Source organism: Drosophila persimilis, unplaced genomic scaffold, assembly GCF_003286085.1.
Source record: "Drosophila persimilis strain 14011-0111.01,24,50 unplaced genomic scaffold, DperRS2 tig00000002-arrow-pilon, whole genome shotgun sequence".
In the NCBI taxonomy this organism is placed as follows: domain Eukaryota; kingdom Metazoa; phylum Arthropoda; class Insecta; order Diptera; family Drosophilidae; genus Drosophila; species Drosophila persimilis.
The window spans coordinates 5,472,624-5,486,629 of NW_020825289.1; the positions used below are offsets into that span (position 1 = coordinate 5,472,624).

At 41.9% G+C, this 14,006-nt stretch overlaps 1 protein-coding gene across 1 annotated transcript in view; it reads left to right on the plus strand.

Annotated features, from left to right (window-relative positions):
• LOC6590972 (terminal nucleotidyltransferase 5C) overlaps nt 1–14,006 on the plus strand; it is a 43,917-nt gene that overhangs the window by 525 nt on the left and 29,386 nt on the right. The window contains exon 2 of the mRNA XM_002015741.2: nt 2,170–3,804. Within this exon, the coding sequence (XP_002015777.2) occupies nt 2,827–3,804 (978 nt within the window). The 5' untranslated portion in view covers nt 2,170–2,826. The remainder of the gene's footprint in view (nt 1–2,169; nt 3,805–14,006) is intronic.

Below are 14,006 nucleotides of genomic sequence, written 5' to 3' on the forward strand. Positions count from 1 at the left end.
TTACGTTCACGTAATATTCCAAAAATAAACACATATTTTATATGTAGAAAGATACAAAATTGGGCAGCATCAATTCCCATTATCGCCATCGCCATTAAGTTATAGTTGTTTCGGATAACTACCACCATCCATCCACTGCCACTCGACAGTATTCGCTATCCGATTCAAAGAAAGTGCTCCCCCCTTTTTATGTCGATCAGTTTTGCTGTTTTACTTTTAATAGAAATTGTTTCGCTTCTGTGTGATCAAATCGTTTCGGCTATATACAAAATAGACTCTAAAGCTGTATGAAAACAAATACATAGACATTTACAAGCTATGTATATAGACGACAGAGACGGCCGTGATTGCACTCATTGGGCTCGTTCTCTTCTTCGGTGCCACCCCCACGGTCTACGTGAGTCTGGCCCATGCAGTGCGAATTGCGTGGATTTTGGATAAAGACCACCCAAGCACGATCTGTCCGAATTTTACAGGTAAATAGGGTCAACATGATTGATAATAATTACATACATATGTATGGAGATACATAGGTGAGACCTACATACATATGTACATATGTATGTATATGGCTACGTGACTGCTTTGCAATCTGGTGATCGTCTCGTGTTTTGGGTGTCGGATAGGTTGCTAGTATAAATGAAAAGCAAACCAGAAATGCGGATAAGGTCTACACGCAGATGAATCCACCACCCAGTCTCCCTCCCTCTTCTCACTCTTTCCCACTCACACGGTCATTTAGCTTTGGCATTTGGTATTTCCGGTTTTTGTTTTCGGTCGGGTTTATGGGCGATATTGTAGATAGCAACAGAAACACCTTCAAATACTTTATTCCCTGGCACATTGGATTTCGTGCTAGATTTCGTCAGCTTCCTTTGCAGCGATCCGATCCTCTGGGAACTGTAGAATATGCTCTATATTGCTCTATTATGTCAGTCACTTATCGTGGGCCAAACTAATAGACTTGCTCATTAGGATCATTAGCGCGAACTGCTGCCTCTATCATCTATCATATGCGGTTCAAGATCGGTTAATGTTCGACAGTAATTAGCGTTTAAAACGTTGCTTTAAAGGAAAGGAAGATCATGCAAAGCTGGAGTAAATTCATAGCAATGATTTCTTCTATTCTTTTAAAGGGTTTTTAGGGAGTCTCGCCGCTTGATTCATCTATGTTTTAATATTAATAATTTCAAGGAATTCTTAAAACGAAAATGTCCCTAACCTATTAAATATGTACGTATGTACATTAATGGAAAGTTTCTGAATATAAAATAAGTTGAGGTTCTCCCTAACTTGTTTTACGAATTCTCAAATACACTAAATCGTGTGCAATAATAAAGAGACTTAATCAACAAATTAACGAAGGCATTTTACGAGACTCCCCAACAAGATCAATAACAGTTTCTGTTCGCACACACACACAATCGAATGTATAGGATGGCAAAAAAGTGTACAAAATAATGAAAACATTCCTATACAAAAACTTACATCATCGTATTAAGCAGAGAGGAATAAAGAGAGAAGAGGGAGAGAGAAAAGTGCCCGCCAAATGGCAGCCCACACAAACATCCATACATATGTATGACATACATACACACACTACAATGTATGTACATGTATATGTTCTTGTTTTTTTTTTTGGGTAAACGCAAAAAAGTAACGCAAATTGCGCGTTTCAGAACGGTACTAATTCTTCGCAGTTCCTTTAAACGCACCACAGGGGAGACACAGAAAGAAAAAAGCGCGCAACTCAATGTGCAAAATGAAATGTTTAAAAAAAACTAAGCAAAGACCAAGGTGCATGAATCTACATACATAAGGTGCGGTGTTTCTGCACGCACCGAAACAGCTCTCTCTTTTCAGAAATTTGCATAGCTTAAGGGCTTTCAGAGAGAGCAAGAGAGCGAAAGAGGGAGAGCAAGAGAGCGAGAGAGAGAGAGAGAGAGAGAGAAAGACTAATGGACTAATAGCGATCAAAATGAGAGAGAGAAGGAGAGCGCAGCGGTCGAAGTCGTGTTCATATTTTTGACAAAATTTTCTACCAAAAACAACCAATAAAATACATAATTTTGTTTCCTCGCATTTCTTCTCTTTTTGCATGTGTGTGGCGTCGGCGGCGGCACTCTTCCTGGCATCTCAACTGCTGTCTTCGTTGCTGTAAATGAATAGAGGTAAAGGGGTAAAGCAACAACGACAAGAACAGCTAGACAAGAACCAAAAGGAAGACGCAGTTGAATAAAAGGTGTGCAAGTGTTTGTGTCCGCGAGTGAAGTGTGTTTGTGTTTGTGTGCCAGTGCCAGTGCCAGTGCACAAAGAAAGCAAAAAAACAGCAATAACACATTAATGAATTTCGTGATTAAAAACATTTCAAAGGTACAACAAAAGCTCATTTAATATAAAAATAAGAAGGCAACGAGGCAAAGGCAAGCGAAAAAAAACCAAACAGAAATTAAATCAAATCGCGGCGCGGCGCCAACAACAAACGTGGCAAAAAACTAAACAGAAACGAAACAAAAGCTCTGTGGCCCGCAACCAAAACGAAAACGAAAACACAAACGAGAGCGGAGAGCGGTGAGCAGCGCGAGTGAGTGAGTGGGAGAGATAGTGGGAACAAGAGCAGAAGAACGCGAGAAAAAGCACCAGCAGAAGCAACGGAGCAACGGTTATACAAAAGCAAAAACCAAGCCAGAACCCAACACCAAAGTCAATTGCGCACGAAACCCGACGAACCATACAACCAGTTGGCAATACGGAAAAAGTTAACTAATCAAAAATATACAATCCATACGGTATATACCCAACATCGAGCGATAGAAGTACCAGAAAATGGTCAACAAATCCAATGGGAAGGTAGTGGGGCAGCAGAAGGCGGACAAGGATAAGGAAAGGCAGCCAGAGACAATGCTGCCGGCGGCGGGCACCAACAGCAACAATCAGACGACACAGATCAACAACAACAACAACAACAACAACAACAACAACAACAACAACAACAACAACAACAACAACAACAACAACAATAGCAACAAAGGGAAAAATCAAAATGTCAAGAACAACAACAATAACAGCAAAAAGAATCCTGGCAACAACAAAGGACAACAGCAACAGCAGAAGAGCACCAAAAAGGGCAAGCCCCAGAGGCAACAGATCTTCCTGCAGTCGCTACCACGCGACACCAGCAACTACAGAAGCTACAACCACAGCAACAGCACCAGCAACAATAACAACAGTAGCAACATTCTGGTCACAACTGCAACAACCGACAATGGGGTGACCAAAGTGAATCCCGCCGAGCTTCTGACCGCCGCCCTGGCCGTGCCCTGTGCCAAGTGCTCGAAGCCATCGATGATCACCCCCCTATCGTCCACCTCCGCATCCCCCAATGCCGTCTCCACCGCCTCCATTGTCAGTTCATCGGCCTCGACCACCTCCAATTCGGAGACCGCGAGCAATCACAGCGAGCTGAGCTTCCCCGAGCCGATGGTCTACTCGGCCAAGCAGTACCGCAAATCGAAATCCTACATGGGCGTCTCACAGTACAACAGCTCCGGCTACGGCTCCTATCAGAACTCCTCGGGTCGGAATGGATCCGGAAATCATGCCACCTACAGACGCTCGCACAGCGATCGGCGCAACTCCTTTGATCGGACATTCGCCGAAAGGAATCGCGACTTTGTGCCCATTGTGCCACCGCCGCGACCCGTCCTCTCGTCCTCGAACATTGCCGGAGTCATGGCCAGTTCCACCAAGCTAACGCTCATCGAACGGTTCGGCAAAGGACGACTCGCGTATCCCATAATGCAGGTGAGTTGCTATATATTGTTAGATTGTCTGCTTGGGACCTGTTTATCCTGGCACTATCTCGGGGTGGTGGCACTCGGTGCCTTTCAGCATGGCGCAGATGTAATAGTTCTTAGAGTTCGAGATCTGGTTCAGGGTCAACAGAGTTGTCTTGAAAGTGGAGAACTTTCGTAACTTTCCATTTGATCAGTTGCCACATTCGAGAAGTTCCTTCTAATCAGCACCGGGAGGCGCTGCGCCGCCAGCTACTACGGGAAGCAGTTATAATTAATGGCACAAACAAGAACTGCTGATAAAAAACGGAGGCAAAGAGTGTGAATGGGGTGCAAAAGCGCAGGGGCAGGTAGTTTTTTAGTCATCTGTTTATTTTCGATAAGCTGATTTCATTCTCGGAGGCGTAGAAAGCAGAATCAAGTTGAAGTTGAAGTTCTTCTGGAACCAAGATTTGTTCTTCCCTGAATTTTTTCTATTTCTATTTCTATTTCTTTTTCAATTTCAATTTCTTATCTATTTCCCCAATTGTTGTTGTTGCTAATAATTTGTTATTTACGGTTGTGCATGGGCGCGGGCACGGGTAAATATTACGTATACGCCGTGACTTCTTTGCACTTTTCTGGGGTGTGCAATCGAGAGACGGGAGACAAATGCGATGTTTATACACGGAAATAGGGTCTCGCCTTGGGTATCTGCGTCACTTTTAATATGCAGATCTACGTCTATAAAATCGGACCCCCCCTTATCCGCAATCACAAAACGACACCCAAAAAACTTTGCCCAGAAGTTTGGAGCCAAACGTATTCATTTATGCAAATTTGCAGCTTCGTCTTTGATTCGATTGTGGAAAAATATATAAAATAGCAACAACCGAAAGTGGTTTGATTAGCATGTGCGCCACTTAGTTAGTTGCCAAAACTAGTTCTAAGAGATACAGCCAAGCTTGAGTTATGGAAGAAACAAGATAAGTCGGTATGAAAAGCGAAACTTGATTGCGGCTTCAAACTCTACCGAGAATTCATCTCCGGACGGAGGCTTGAACGGAAATAAGCCGGTCACCATGTCTTGGATTCCCGTAACAATTTCTTGGCCAGCAATTACCTTCGCCTCGGGTCTGATTGAACAACTGTTTTTCACTAAATTTGCTTAGCCTTAGCATTGCTTTTGTTGGCCTTCAAAAAAGAACAACAAATACTGAAACGAAAACATTGAAATGTTTTGAAAAACAATCCCAACACACATTTTCAAATGAATCATAAGTCTGCCAGATCTCTCTCTCTCTATCTCTCTCTTTGTTGATGTCTTGCTCTCTTGGGCCAAGAACGTTCTTCCCCACGTGAGATTGTTCTGTGGCTGCTGCTTGTCTATCTGCTGGCACAGTGGTCTGAGGTCTCGCATGACATCCGTGAAATCTGTTCGCCTGGAAACAAATCTCGCTTCACACGTGGCACCAACACTCCGGTGAACGGAAATGGGCAAATTTTTGATAAGATAGTGGAGCAGGTGGTCATCAGCAAAGCTCTGTTTCGGCAAATACTATATATGCATATTCTCATATCTCTTGAGGAGGGGTACAGTACCTCTCTAGGAAAAGTAAAACCCTTAAAGATTCGGTATTCGCTGCATAGGTTCGTGATTGGAGTTCAACAAAGATGTTTCGAGAAAGTATAAGCCATACAAAAAAACAGCATATTACGAAACATATAACGTTATCGGTATGAATCGATGAAGTATGAAGCATCGATTACGAGTATATACATATATTATAAATTCAATTATAGCCAATCGAAATGCAGCCATCTGCTATCGGTAATTATCGTTAATACAATTTATTAATGGATACAAATTTTAACGATGACATATTATCGATATCGATTCTAAATTATGATATTTTCAATTCAATTATTAATAATCGTATATATGATATTATCTTCCTTCCGTTTATCGAAATCTATGAAAATATCGGTAAATCAAAACGAGTTAATTATTATTTATGCCTATCTATCGACAGCAAAACTTTTAGTATTAGTACATTTTAGTACATTTAGTACTAAATAATAGAAAAAATTCTGGAATGTTTTTAATCAACGTGCTTAGAGGACGAGGGCATTAGCAAAAGCCCTGTACGAAGTATATGTATGTTTATTTTCCATTTATTGCAAATATGCATATTCCCTCGGGGATTGGGGGATTTTCCCGGAACGATTAAAATCAAGACAAACTTTTTCCACTTATCAGTGGCTGCGATTCGATTCGTTCGATAATGTATTAATATATTTTTAAATGGGCTCGTATGTATACTCGTTTCAAATATGGTAATATTGAAACTCTTTCGAGTACGTCAAAGTGCAGAAGAATAGAAATTGAATGCATATTTACACATCCATATGTAGGAGTGTGTATGTGTGTATGTGTGTCTGTGTGTCTGTGTGTCTGTGTGTCTGTATGTATGGACAGGTGGTTCCACTGTTGGTGGAACAAATGAACAGTTTGTGCCGCCTTCTATTGCCCCCCGGCAGGCCCACTTGGAGAGCAGCTGATTATCTTTTTGTGATTATCTAAATGGATAAATACATTTCGTATTTAAATACAAAATATTCATAAATTGTACGCCACCAGATTGCATATTGTTCTTCTGAAATTGCCACAGCTGCACGGCTCCCTGTGCGTGGGGCAACTTTTGGCTCAATTTAACCTCCGGCTAACTGCGTAGTAGAAACATTTGGGAGAAGCCTTCAGAAGTGGAGGAAAGATCAACTCTGTGCGCAAATTCTTTGATTATTGAAATCAGTGGCAGTGGCGGTGAGAGCAACAAATAATTGAGTTCTGAAGGGTAGGAGGAGTAGCAGAAGTGCCGAGATAATGGTATTCGGATAAGAGGCGGAGTTCCAGGGCGGCGGGCTTCTATCACGTGTGCTTATCGGCAACGGCGCTGCTCTGCGCTGACAGAAAGCGTGCAAAATATAATAAATTTGCAGCTCCACCCGCAGGAGCGTGACATTCAAATTTCAGATTTATCAGTCCATAAAATAGGCCAAATATAAGCCTGCCAAAAGAGCTGATGCCAAACAGTGGGTTGCGCCCGGAGAACGACTAGCGAAAATGCTGAAAAGGCTGAAAGGTTTCTGAGCCAAGCCCAAAACTATGCAACGAAAGCGGGAGCTTACACCACCATCATGTAGAACGAGTGGCCTGGCCCTGTCTTATTTTCTCTGTCAACGAAACTCGGCAGATCTTATTCCAAATTCCACTCCAGCCTCTCCGGAGGTACCCCATGGCCATGCCCCTGAAGGTTAAAGCAGTGCACATTCTTCTTTTCGATTCTTAAGCTTATAAATCAATTAAAACGGATGCTGTTGAATCCCATCACTCATCGAATCTCTACTTATGGCATCGAATCGCTAATCGATGCAAGAAAATTACATACAAAATTGCATTTAGCTGGTGATTTGCTTTCGCTTTTCTATGGGTCCATAACCCATGCGAGTACCTACATATTTACGTGTGTATTTACGTGTGTCCTTCATCCTCCTGTCATTTGCTGTTTGTGTGCTACGTCCCCTAATTAGGTCAAACAAAGGGCCCTCTAATTAGTGGAAGACACCAAACACTCGACTGGCGCCTGCCACACACTCTCCGACGCTGTCCGCACAAAATCAGAGAATGAAACACGTTAGCAGCAGCGGCAACAAGGACTCCAGACATCAGGTGGCTCTTAACTGAAACAAGAGCCCCAACAATAGCTTCAGGGAACACTCTTTTGAGCGGCAGAGTGTCTGGATTATCGCTGGGTCCATCCGGCGATCGTTCACTGTACATCTGCGCACATAAATCACGCGAATGAATAAATAAATTATAGTAAAAACAAAGCCATCAAAATGCCCCCCCGATAAGAGGTGAAGAAAGCAAAGGAGCTCGAAAATGTTTGCGGTCTCCCACATGAACAAATTTGTATACGTATGTACAGTTCATATGTATATTTATTTATGGTTTTTCTTGTTGCTTTTTGGCTCTGCGGCTGTTGCGATAACAATGCTTGTGTGTGGGACAGAGACAGAGACAGAGACAGGGAGAGGAGGGGCACATAGAGATAGAAAGACGGGAGGAGGTGCAGGTACTGTTGAGAATTGTAGAAAAATACTCGTACAAGTTCAATTTAATTGTTGATAAGAAGCCAGCAGCAGACGCAGGGGCAGACGACGAGGCAACTGTGGGCGGAGGGGCAGGGGCAGGGGCGGGGGCATTCCAATCAAATAAATTGTACTTATTTTTAAGGCTCTTTTGTAGATTTGAGATTGAAGTGATTTCTGATAACAAACAAACGGAGCGAAAGAGACAGAGAGAGAAAGAGAGAGAGAGAGAACGACACCCTGCTGATCTGTCGGAACTTCTACTAGCGATTCGATACTACTCGTATTGCTCAAGTCGAATAAAAACGCTTAGTTTGTAAACCAAAGCAGAATCCGGAATTGTAAACGAAAGTCATCGATTGCACTGCAGTTGATTGAACTCTCTGCGGCCGCCGGAAGAGCTACATATGTACATACGTAGCTTGGCGAAGTGGCTTTCAAGTGCTTTGGTTCCAGTATCTATGGAATTCACACTACATTTCAGGACAATCGCCCCATAAGGTGCCCAAGAGGTACTTCAGAGCGGGTACTCTATGGACAGGCCAATATTGTTCTAGAAAAACAGAGTGAAATATGGGTTTCTCGCTTATCGCTTTCGCTTTTCAGACATTTATCATCCAACTATTTCTATGTTCCTACGGAGTTTCAGTTTAATTATAAATAGTACGAAGAGAATAGGTAGAATTACTTGCTAGGAATACTTTTCTAAATACTATACTATTAATTCAAAGATTCTAAAGAACGGACTACAGATAAAATATGTATGTATTTATTCCTGTGAATTGGCGGAAATCTTAACCATTCAATGCTCTTTTAGGGATCTCTTAATATAAAATCGCGAATTCTATGCGGTGGTGTATTCGCTACTCTTCTGGTCCGTTATACTCACTGCTTTTGAAGGCGGTAGTACTCGCTCCGTCGCTACATTTCAAGGCTGGTATACTCGCTACTTTTTTAGGCCTTTGTATTCCCCACACTCTATTCGCTACTTTACTGGTTCTTGGAATATTCTCTCCTTTTTTAAATACTTTTGCAATCAATTCTTCTATTTTGACACCTCAGCTATGGACGTACATAGGCTCACTCCCTTTACCTTCTTTGTATGGGGTACTCCTGTGCCATTCGATTTTCGGCTCATTTCTTAAGCGTACACCAAATCGATGCATCTGTGTGCAACTGTCTCTGCGTGGCAGTGTTTGTGTGTATCTGTGTGTATGGTAAATTACTTGTTAGACGTTGCCACTTGCATTCCTTTGTGGCAAATGCAACAAAATGCTTTGCAATGCACAATTCGCGTGCACCTTTCAAATTTTGGTTGTTGTTTCTTTTTTTTGTTGTTTGCAGTTTCGCCTAATCTCTGCGTTTGACTTGCAATCGGTATTTTCTTGTTTCTTTTTCGTTGTTGTAGTTTTTTTTTCTCTTGGAAATTGTTGTTGTCTCCTGCCTCTTGTTGTTGTTGCGAGAAGGCCACATATTGTTGTTGCTGTTGCTGTTTGCTTCTTGTTTGCCAAATAGAATTAATATTTTGTTACGAGCAATCGTCCCTCCCTCTCTTTCTCTCTCTCTCTCTCTCTCTCTCTCTCTGTGACTCTTTCTGTGTGTGTGTGATGTGTGTGTGTCGGTGGCCGGTGGCCTCCTCAATTTGGTATTTAAAAGACATTTAGCATTTATGCTTGACTAACTAACGGCTTGCTTTACAGCCGGATCGCGGGATCGCCGGATCGCCGGATTTGCTGACATTTAAATCAACGCTTCTGTTGCCTCACGCCGCGAGGGAGCGGAGAGGCGCCAAACGATGCTCGAATCTGTGGAAAGCTTTCAAGCGCAAAGCTCGAACGTTTTCTTTGAGGCACAAATCTTCAACGTGAAACAATTCACGTACGAGTACCTCGACGAATTGTCCTGTACTTTCCAACGAAATAGTTGTTTGGTTCCCTTCGCTGATAAGCAACTACTTTTCTGAAGTATTCTCAGGCATTTCCTAGAAGCACAGCCTAGAAATAGATTCGAATGTGTTGCCAAATTGTTCTGCTGATAAAAGAGTAGAAGAGTACAATGTATCGGCTGTCTATATGTCACCAAATGTGAATGCAAGTGTATGTGTGTGTGTGTGTATCTGTGCGTGACACAAGTTACTTCCGGTAATTATCAACATTTTTGGTGGGTTGTGTCTTCGCGGTTTTAGTTTTTTTTTTTTTGTTTTGGGTAAGGTTAAATGAAATATTTCAACAATAATAAGTGGGTTGAATCGCTTTTGATGGGATTTTCGTAAAATGTTGTTTGTTGTTTACGCTTCACTCTGACTTGCACAAAAAAAGACCGTAGCCGAAATATGGGGTGGAGGGGAACAAAAATAGCGAAAAATGGTGGAATAATTCGAGCCAATTTTCCTATAATTATGACAAGGCGAAATAAATTGCGTTTCGCAAAATTGTGCCACACAAAATGAACAAAAAATGGGTCTAAAATCGAAACAGAGAGGACCGGGACTTGGATCAATTTTTAGATCGCTTTAAAAATGGAAAACGAAAGTTTTCGTCCACTTTTTAGGTGTTCTATGGAAATCTTACCTCTCACAAGTAATATTTGTCCCGGAAACTCCTCAGACATAGTGCCATTGTGGGATACAACCTTTAACAGCTGGCTGCGATCAATTTCTATAATTATTTGCCATGCAAAAACATTGTTGTCGATCTGTAATGGAAATATCTCTGGCAACTGAACTGCAATTCATGTAACATCGGATCGGATTTATAATTGCTTTGAATCAGTTCGTCAGTTGTCATGCTAACAATTGACTAACAATCGGGCTGTGATCTGTCCCGATCTCCCTCCAGTGACTCTCCAGTGAGTCAGCGTCACGTGCTGCCAGCCATTTGACTACTACTTTTAGCATTGAAATCGAAACTAACGTTTTCTTGCCTCTTGCCTCTTGCCAATTCATAATAAATTGATGAAGTTTTTGTGGCAGAATGCGGATGTGCCCTGATGGAACGGACCTTATTCGACGAGTATTCTTTTGAAATCTATTTATGACTCCAAATCCACTTTGCTCTCAATCGTTTATTGTTCCGCTATTGGAGAAACCATTTTTTGTTGCTGCCAATTTTTCAGTTACGCTTGAAAAATCGCTTGAGCCGCTAATTCTTTTATTGTCAGAGAGCCACAGTCGCAGCCACAGCCACAGCCACAGTCTGGCATCTTGTTTTCCGTGGCCTGAAGATTGCCTTTTGGGCAAGGTCGTTCGTTCTCAGACAGACACAACTGTACTGCCTTGGCATGTGTGAGTGCAAGAAACCGTTTTGTGCATTTGGATGATTTCTTGGAATTTTTGCAAAAAAATATAAAAGGTTTTATTCACAAAAAAGGTTTTATTCAACAGGTGATGGAATGCCCAAAGCCCACAGCTCATACGAGTGATTTATTTATTGTTTATATATTTCACATAAATATATATTTTTCTTCTTTTTTGCCTTTTGTTTTTATTACCTTACGGCCATTCGTTAACTTCATTTCGCTGCTAATGCGCAAAAATTATCGTAAAAAAAAACTCAAGAAGAGCCAAACACTTTTGTATCTATTTTTGAAGGGTTTCCACACTTGTGGCGTGTGGAGTGAGAGAGGTGGCATGTATGCGGGGGAGGGGCTGCGGACCAGTCGCTGTTGTTGCTGGCGGAGCAATTAAATCGCGACTTAATTACATATGTATTTCGCATTTGCTTGGCGTTGGAATTTAGAGGCTCTTTTTAATTGTATTTTGTGTATAAATATATATCGCTTAACGCTGGAAATTTTAGAAATATTTTACGTATAAATTCGTAATGTATTTAAAAAAGGCATGGCATTTAATTTAGTTTATAATGTTTTTAATCGGTAATTATCGATTACACAATAGTAACATATCTGTTTCTTTAGTTTTGTTTATCTATGAAATATACCAACCTTCGACTGAGGTCTTTGGACTCCATTGATGTCCATATTCTTTAGAGAATTATTCGTTTTCTTGAAGTTTCATTCATTTGGGACCTTGAAAGTGGAAGCGAATCTGTTTTTGTATCGTTATCTTTTAGTTTGAATTTAAATATTTGATATTCATTCGAAAACAAGACCAAGACTCCTTTCTAAGTTTTTTTTTTTTTTTTCATTGAACCGATTGCTTAGCTTGGAACCTCATTCCATTCCATTCCATTTAATAAGTGGTTTAAGCTGATGTCAAAATTGAAACTAAAACTTAAACGGATCATTTTAATTGAGCTGCGACGGGGTGCTGTCTGTCCGTCTGTATATGGAGTGTGAGTGCATATGGTTATTGTTTTTGTCTATACGATTTTCTTTGGCATGCATATTCATTGACGCTGATGTGGCTAAGCAGGCAAATTAAAACGCCAATTGCAAGAAATGAAAGGCAAAAGGCGTGGAATGAACGCATAACAGCAACAAACATTTGTAGGTTTGGCCTGGCCTGGTCTCTTGCTCTTTGCCAGGCCACAATAAACAAAACAACAACAGCCTTCAATGTCAATTCCATGCAGGTGGCTACTACGACTGCGCCCCAGCGTCAGCCTCAGCCTCAGCTTCAGTTTCAGTTTCATTTTCATTATATAGCAGCTGTACCTTGGGCATAGCCGATCTGCCCGGGTCTAAGTGACAGATGCAGAAGCATGGCATATCTATGCCATTCAGTCTGTGGGAGTTCGTTCTTTTTGGAGATCACACAGCTAGCTCTTTAAGGATCTACAGCGGACATTCAGTGGTATCATCGCAATGGGTTGGGTATTACAGGCAGTATTCGTGGAACCACAATGACGCGGCACATTGAATGCTCGAGAATTTTTGCAAAAAAACAACATACATTGCGTGTGCATGATGCGGGTCGTCTCGATCTGCACTGTTGTTGTGTTTGTTCTTGTTGGACTGCTTCAAACACTCCCATAGGGTATTCCCATTGTCGCAAGATCTACTTCACCTTTCCATACTTGTTTTCTGTTTCATTTTGAGTTTCAAGCTTTCGGTTTTGGTCAAAACCGTTGGCGCTTTGATTTATCTGTAACGCTCACACACACAAACACACACACACGCACACACACACACAAAAAGCATATAAAGAGAGCGACTGTTGATGCTGTGGCCGCAGCTTAATTGTTTTTGCTCTGCTCGCAACGGTTATGTAATCGCATTACGGGGCTTATAGCTCCCCTCCAAGGGGGGGGAGGAGCCCTGGGTGTGTGTGTGTGTGTTTCGGTTCTACTGAAAATCCATTAAATTTATATACTATAATGCACAAACATATGTAAACCTCTTGGCCAGGGTTTTGCCATACCTTACGGACATCCGTTTCAATGGCCACGTTTTTGCCACCTCTCCTATCGAGAAAGCAGCTAATTTTCGACCCTAGAGAATTCTTGATCGGTTATAAAAAGAACCATAACATGTATCTACAAGGGTATCTTAGAGTTCGGCCTGTCGTTTCTAGGTTTCTTGTTTTGTTGTTTGTTTAATCTGCACTCGAACCGCACCCCGTTCGCCGTTCGCCATTCGCCGTTCAGCGATCGGTGCAACCCAAATATTTGCTGGCCAAAGTAAGTGGCCCTCTCTCCATGTCCGATCAGGTGAATGATGAAGGATTACCACCGATTCAGATTGAGACTTGAGACTGGCAGAGCTTGGAGCTGGTCTCCAAGACAGTGGCTGAAAGACCTGCTGCAGAGCTCCCCAGCAGCCAGCAGCCAGCAGCAGCAGCGGCGGTGCGGTTCACAGTGTCTCTGTTCGACAAACTGGAAAGATCGGTTTCAGGTTTCAAGGACTTTTCGGTGGACATTCACTTTTGACTCTAGGCAAGCGTATATACTCGCAAAAAATACATATACATATATCTGTACAGAACCACTAAAATGCAAAAAAAAAAGATACAAGAAAAGAAACTGAAAAGCTGTCGTGCATTTTTGAGTCTGTCTTGATCTCCGTTGCAGTTGTAGCTGGAGTTGCCGCTGATGCCTCGCTGCCCCTTATTCCTCTCTTCCTCCTCTCTTTCTCCTCTCTCTCGTTCCACTCGAAGGAAGTTCCAGAAATTAGCAAGAGACC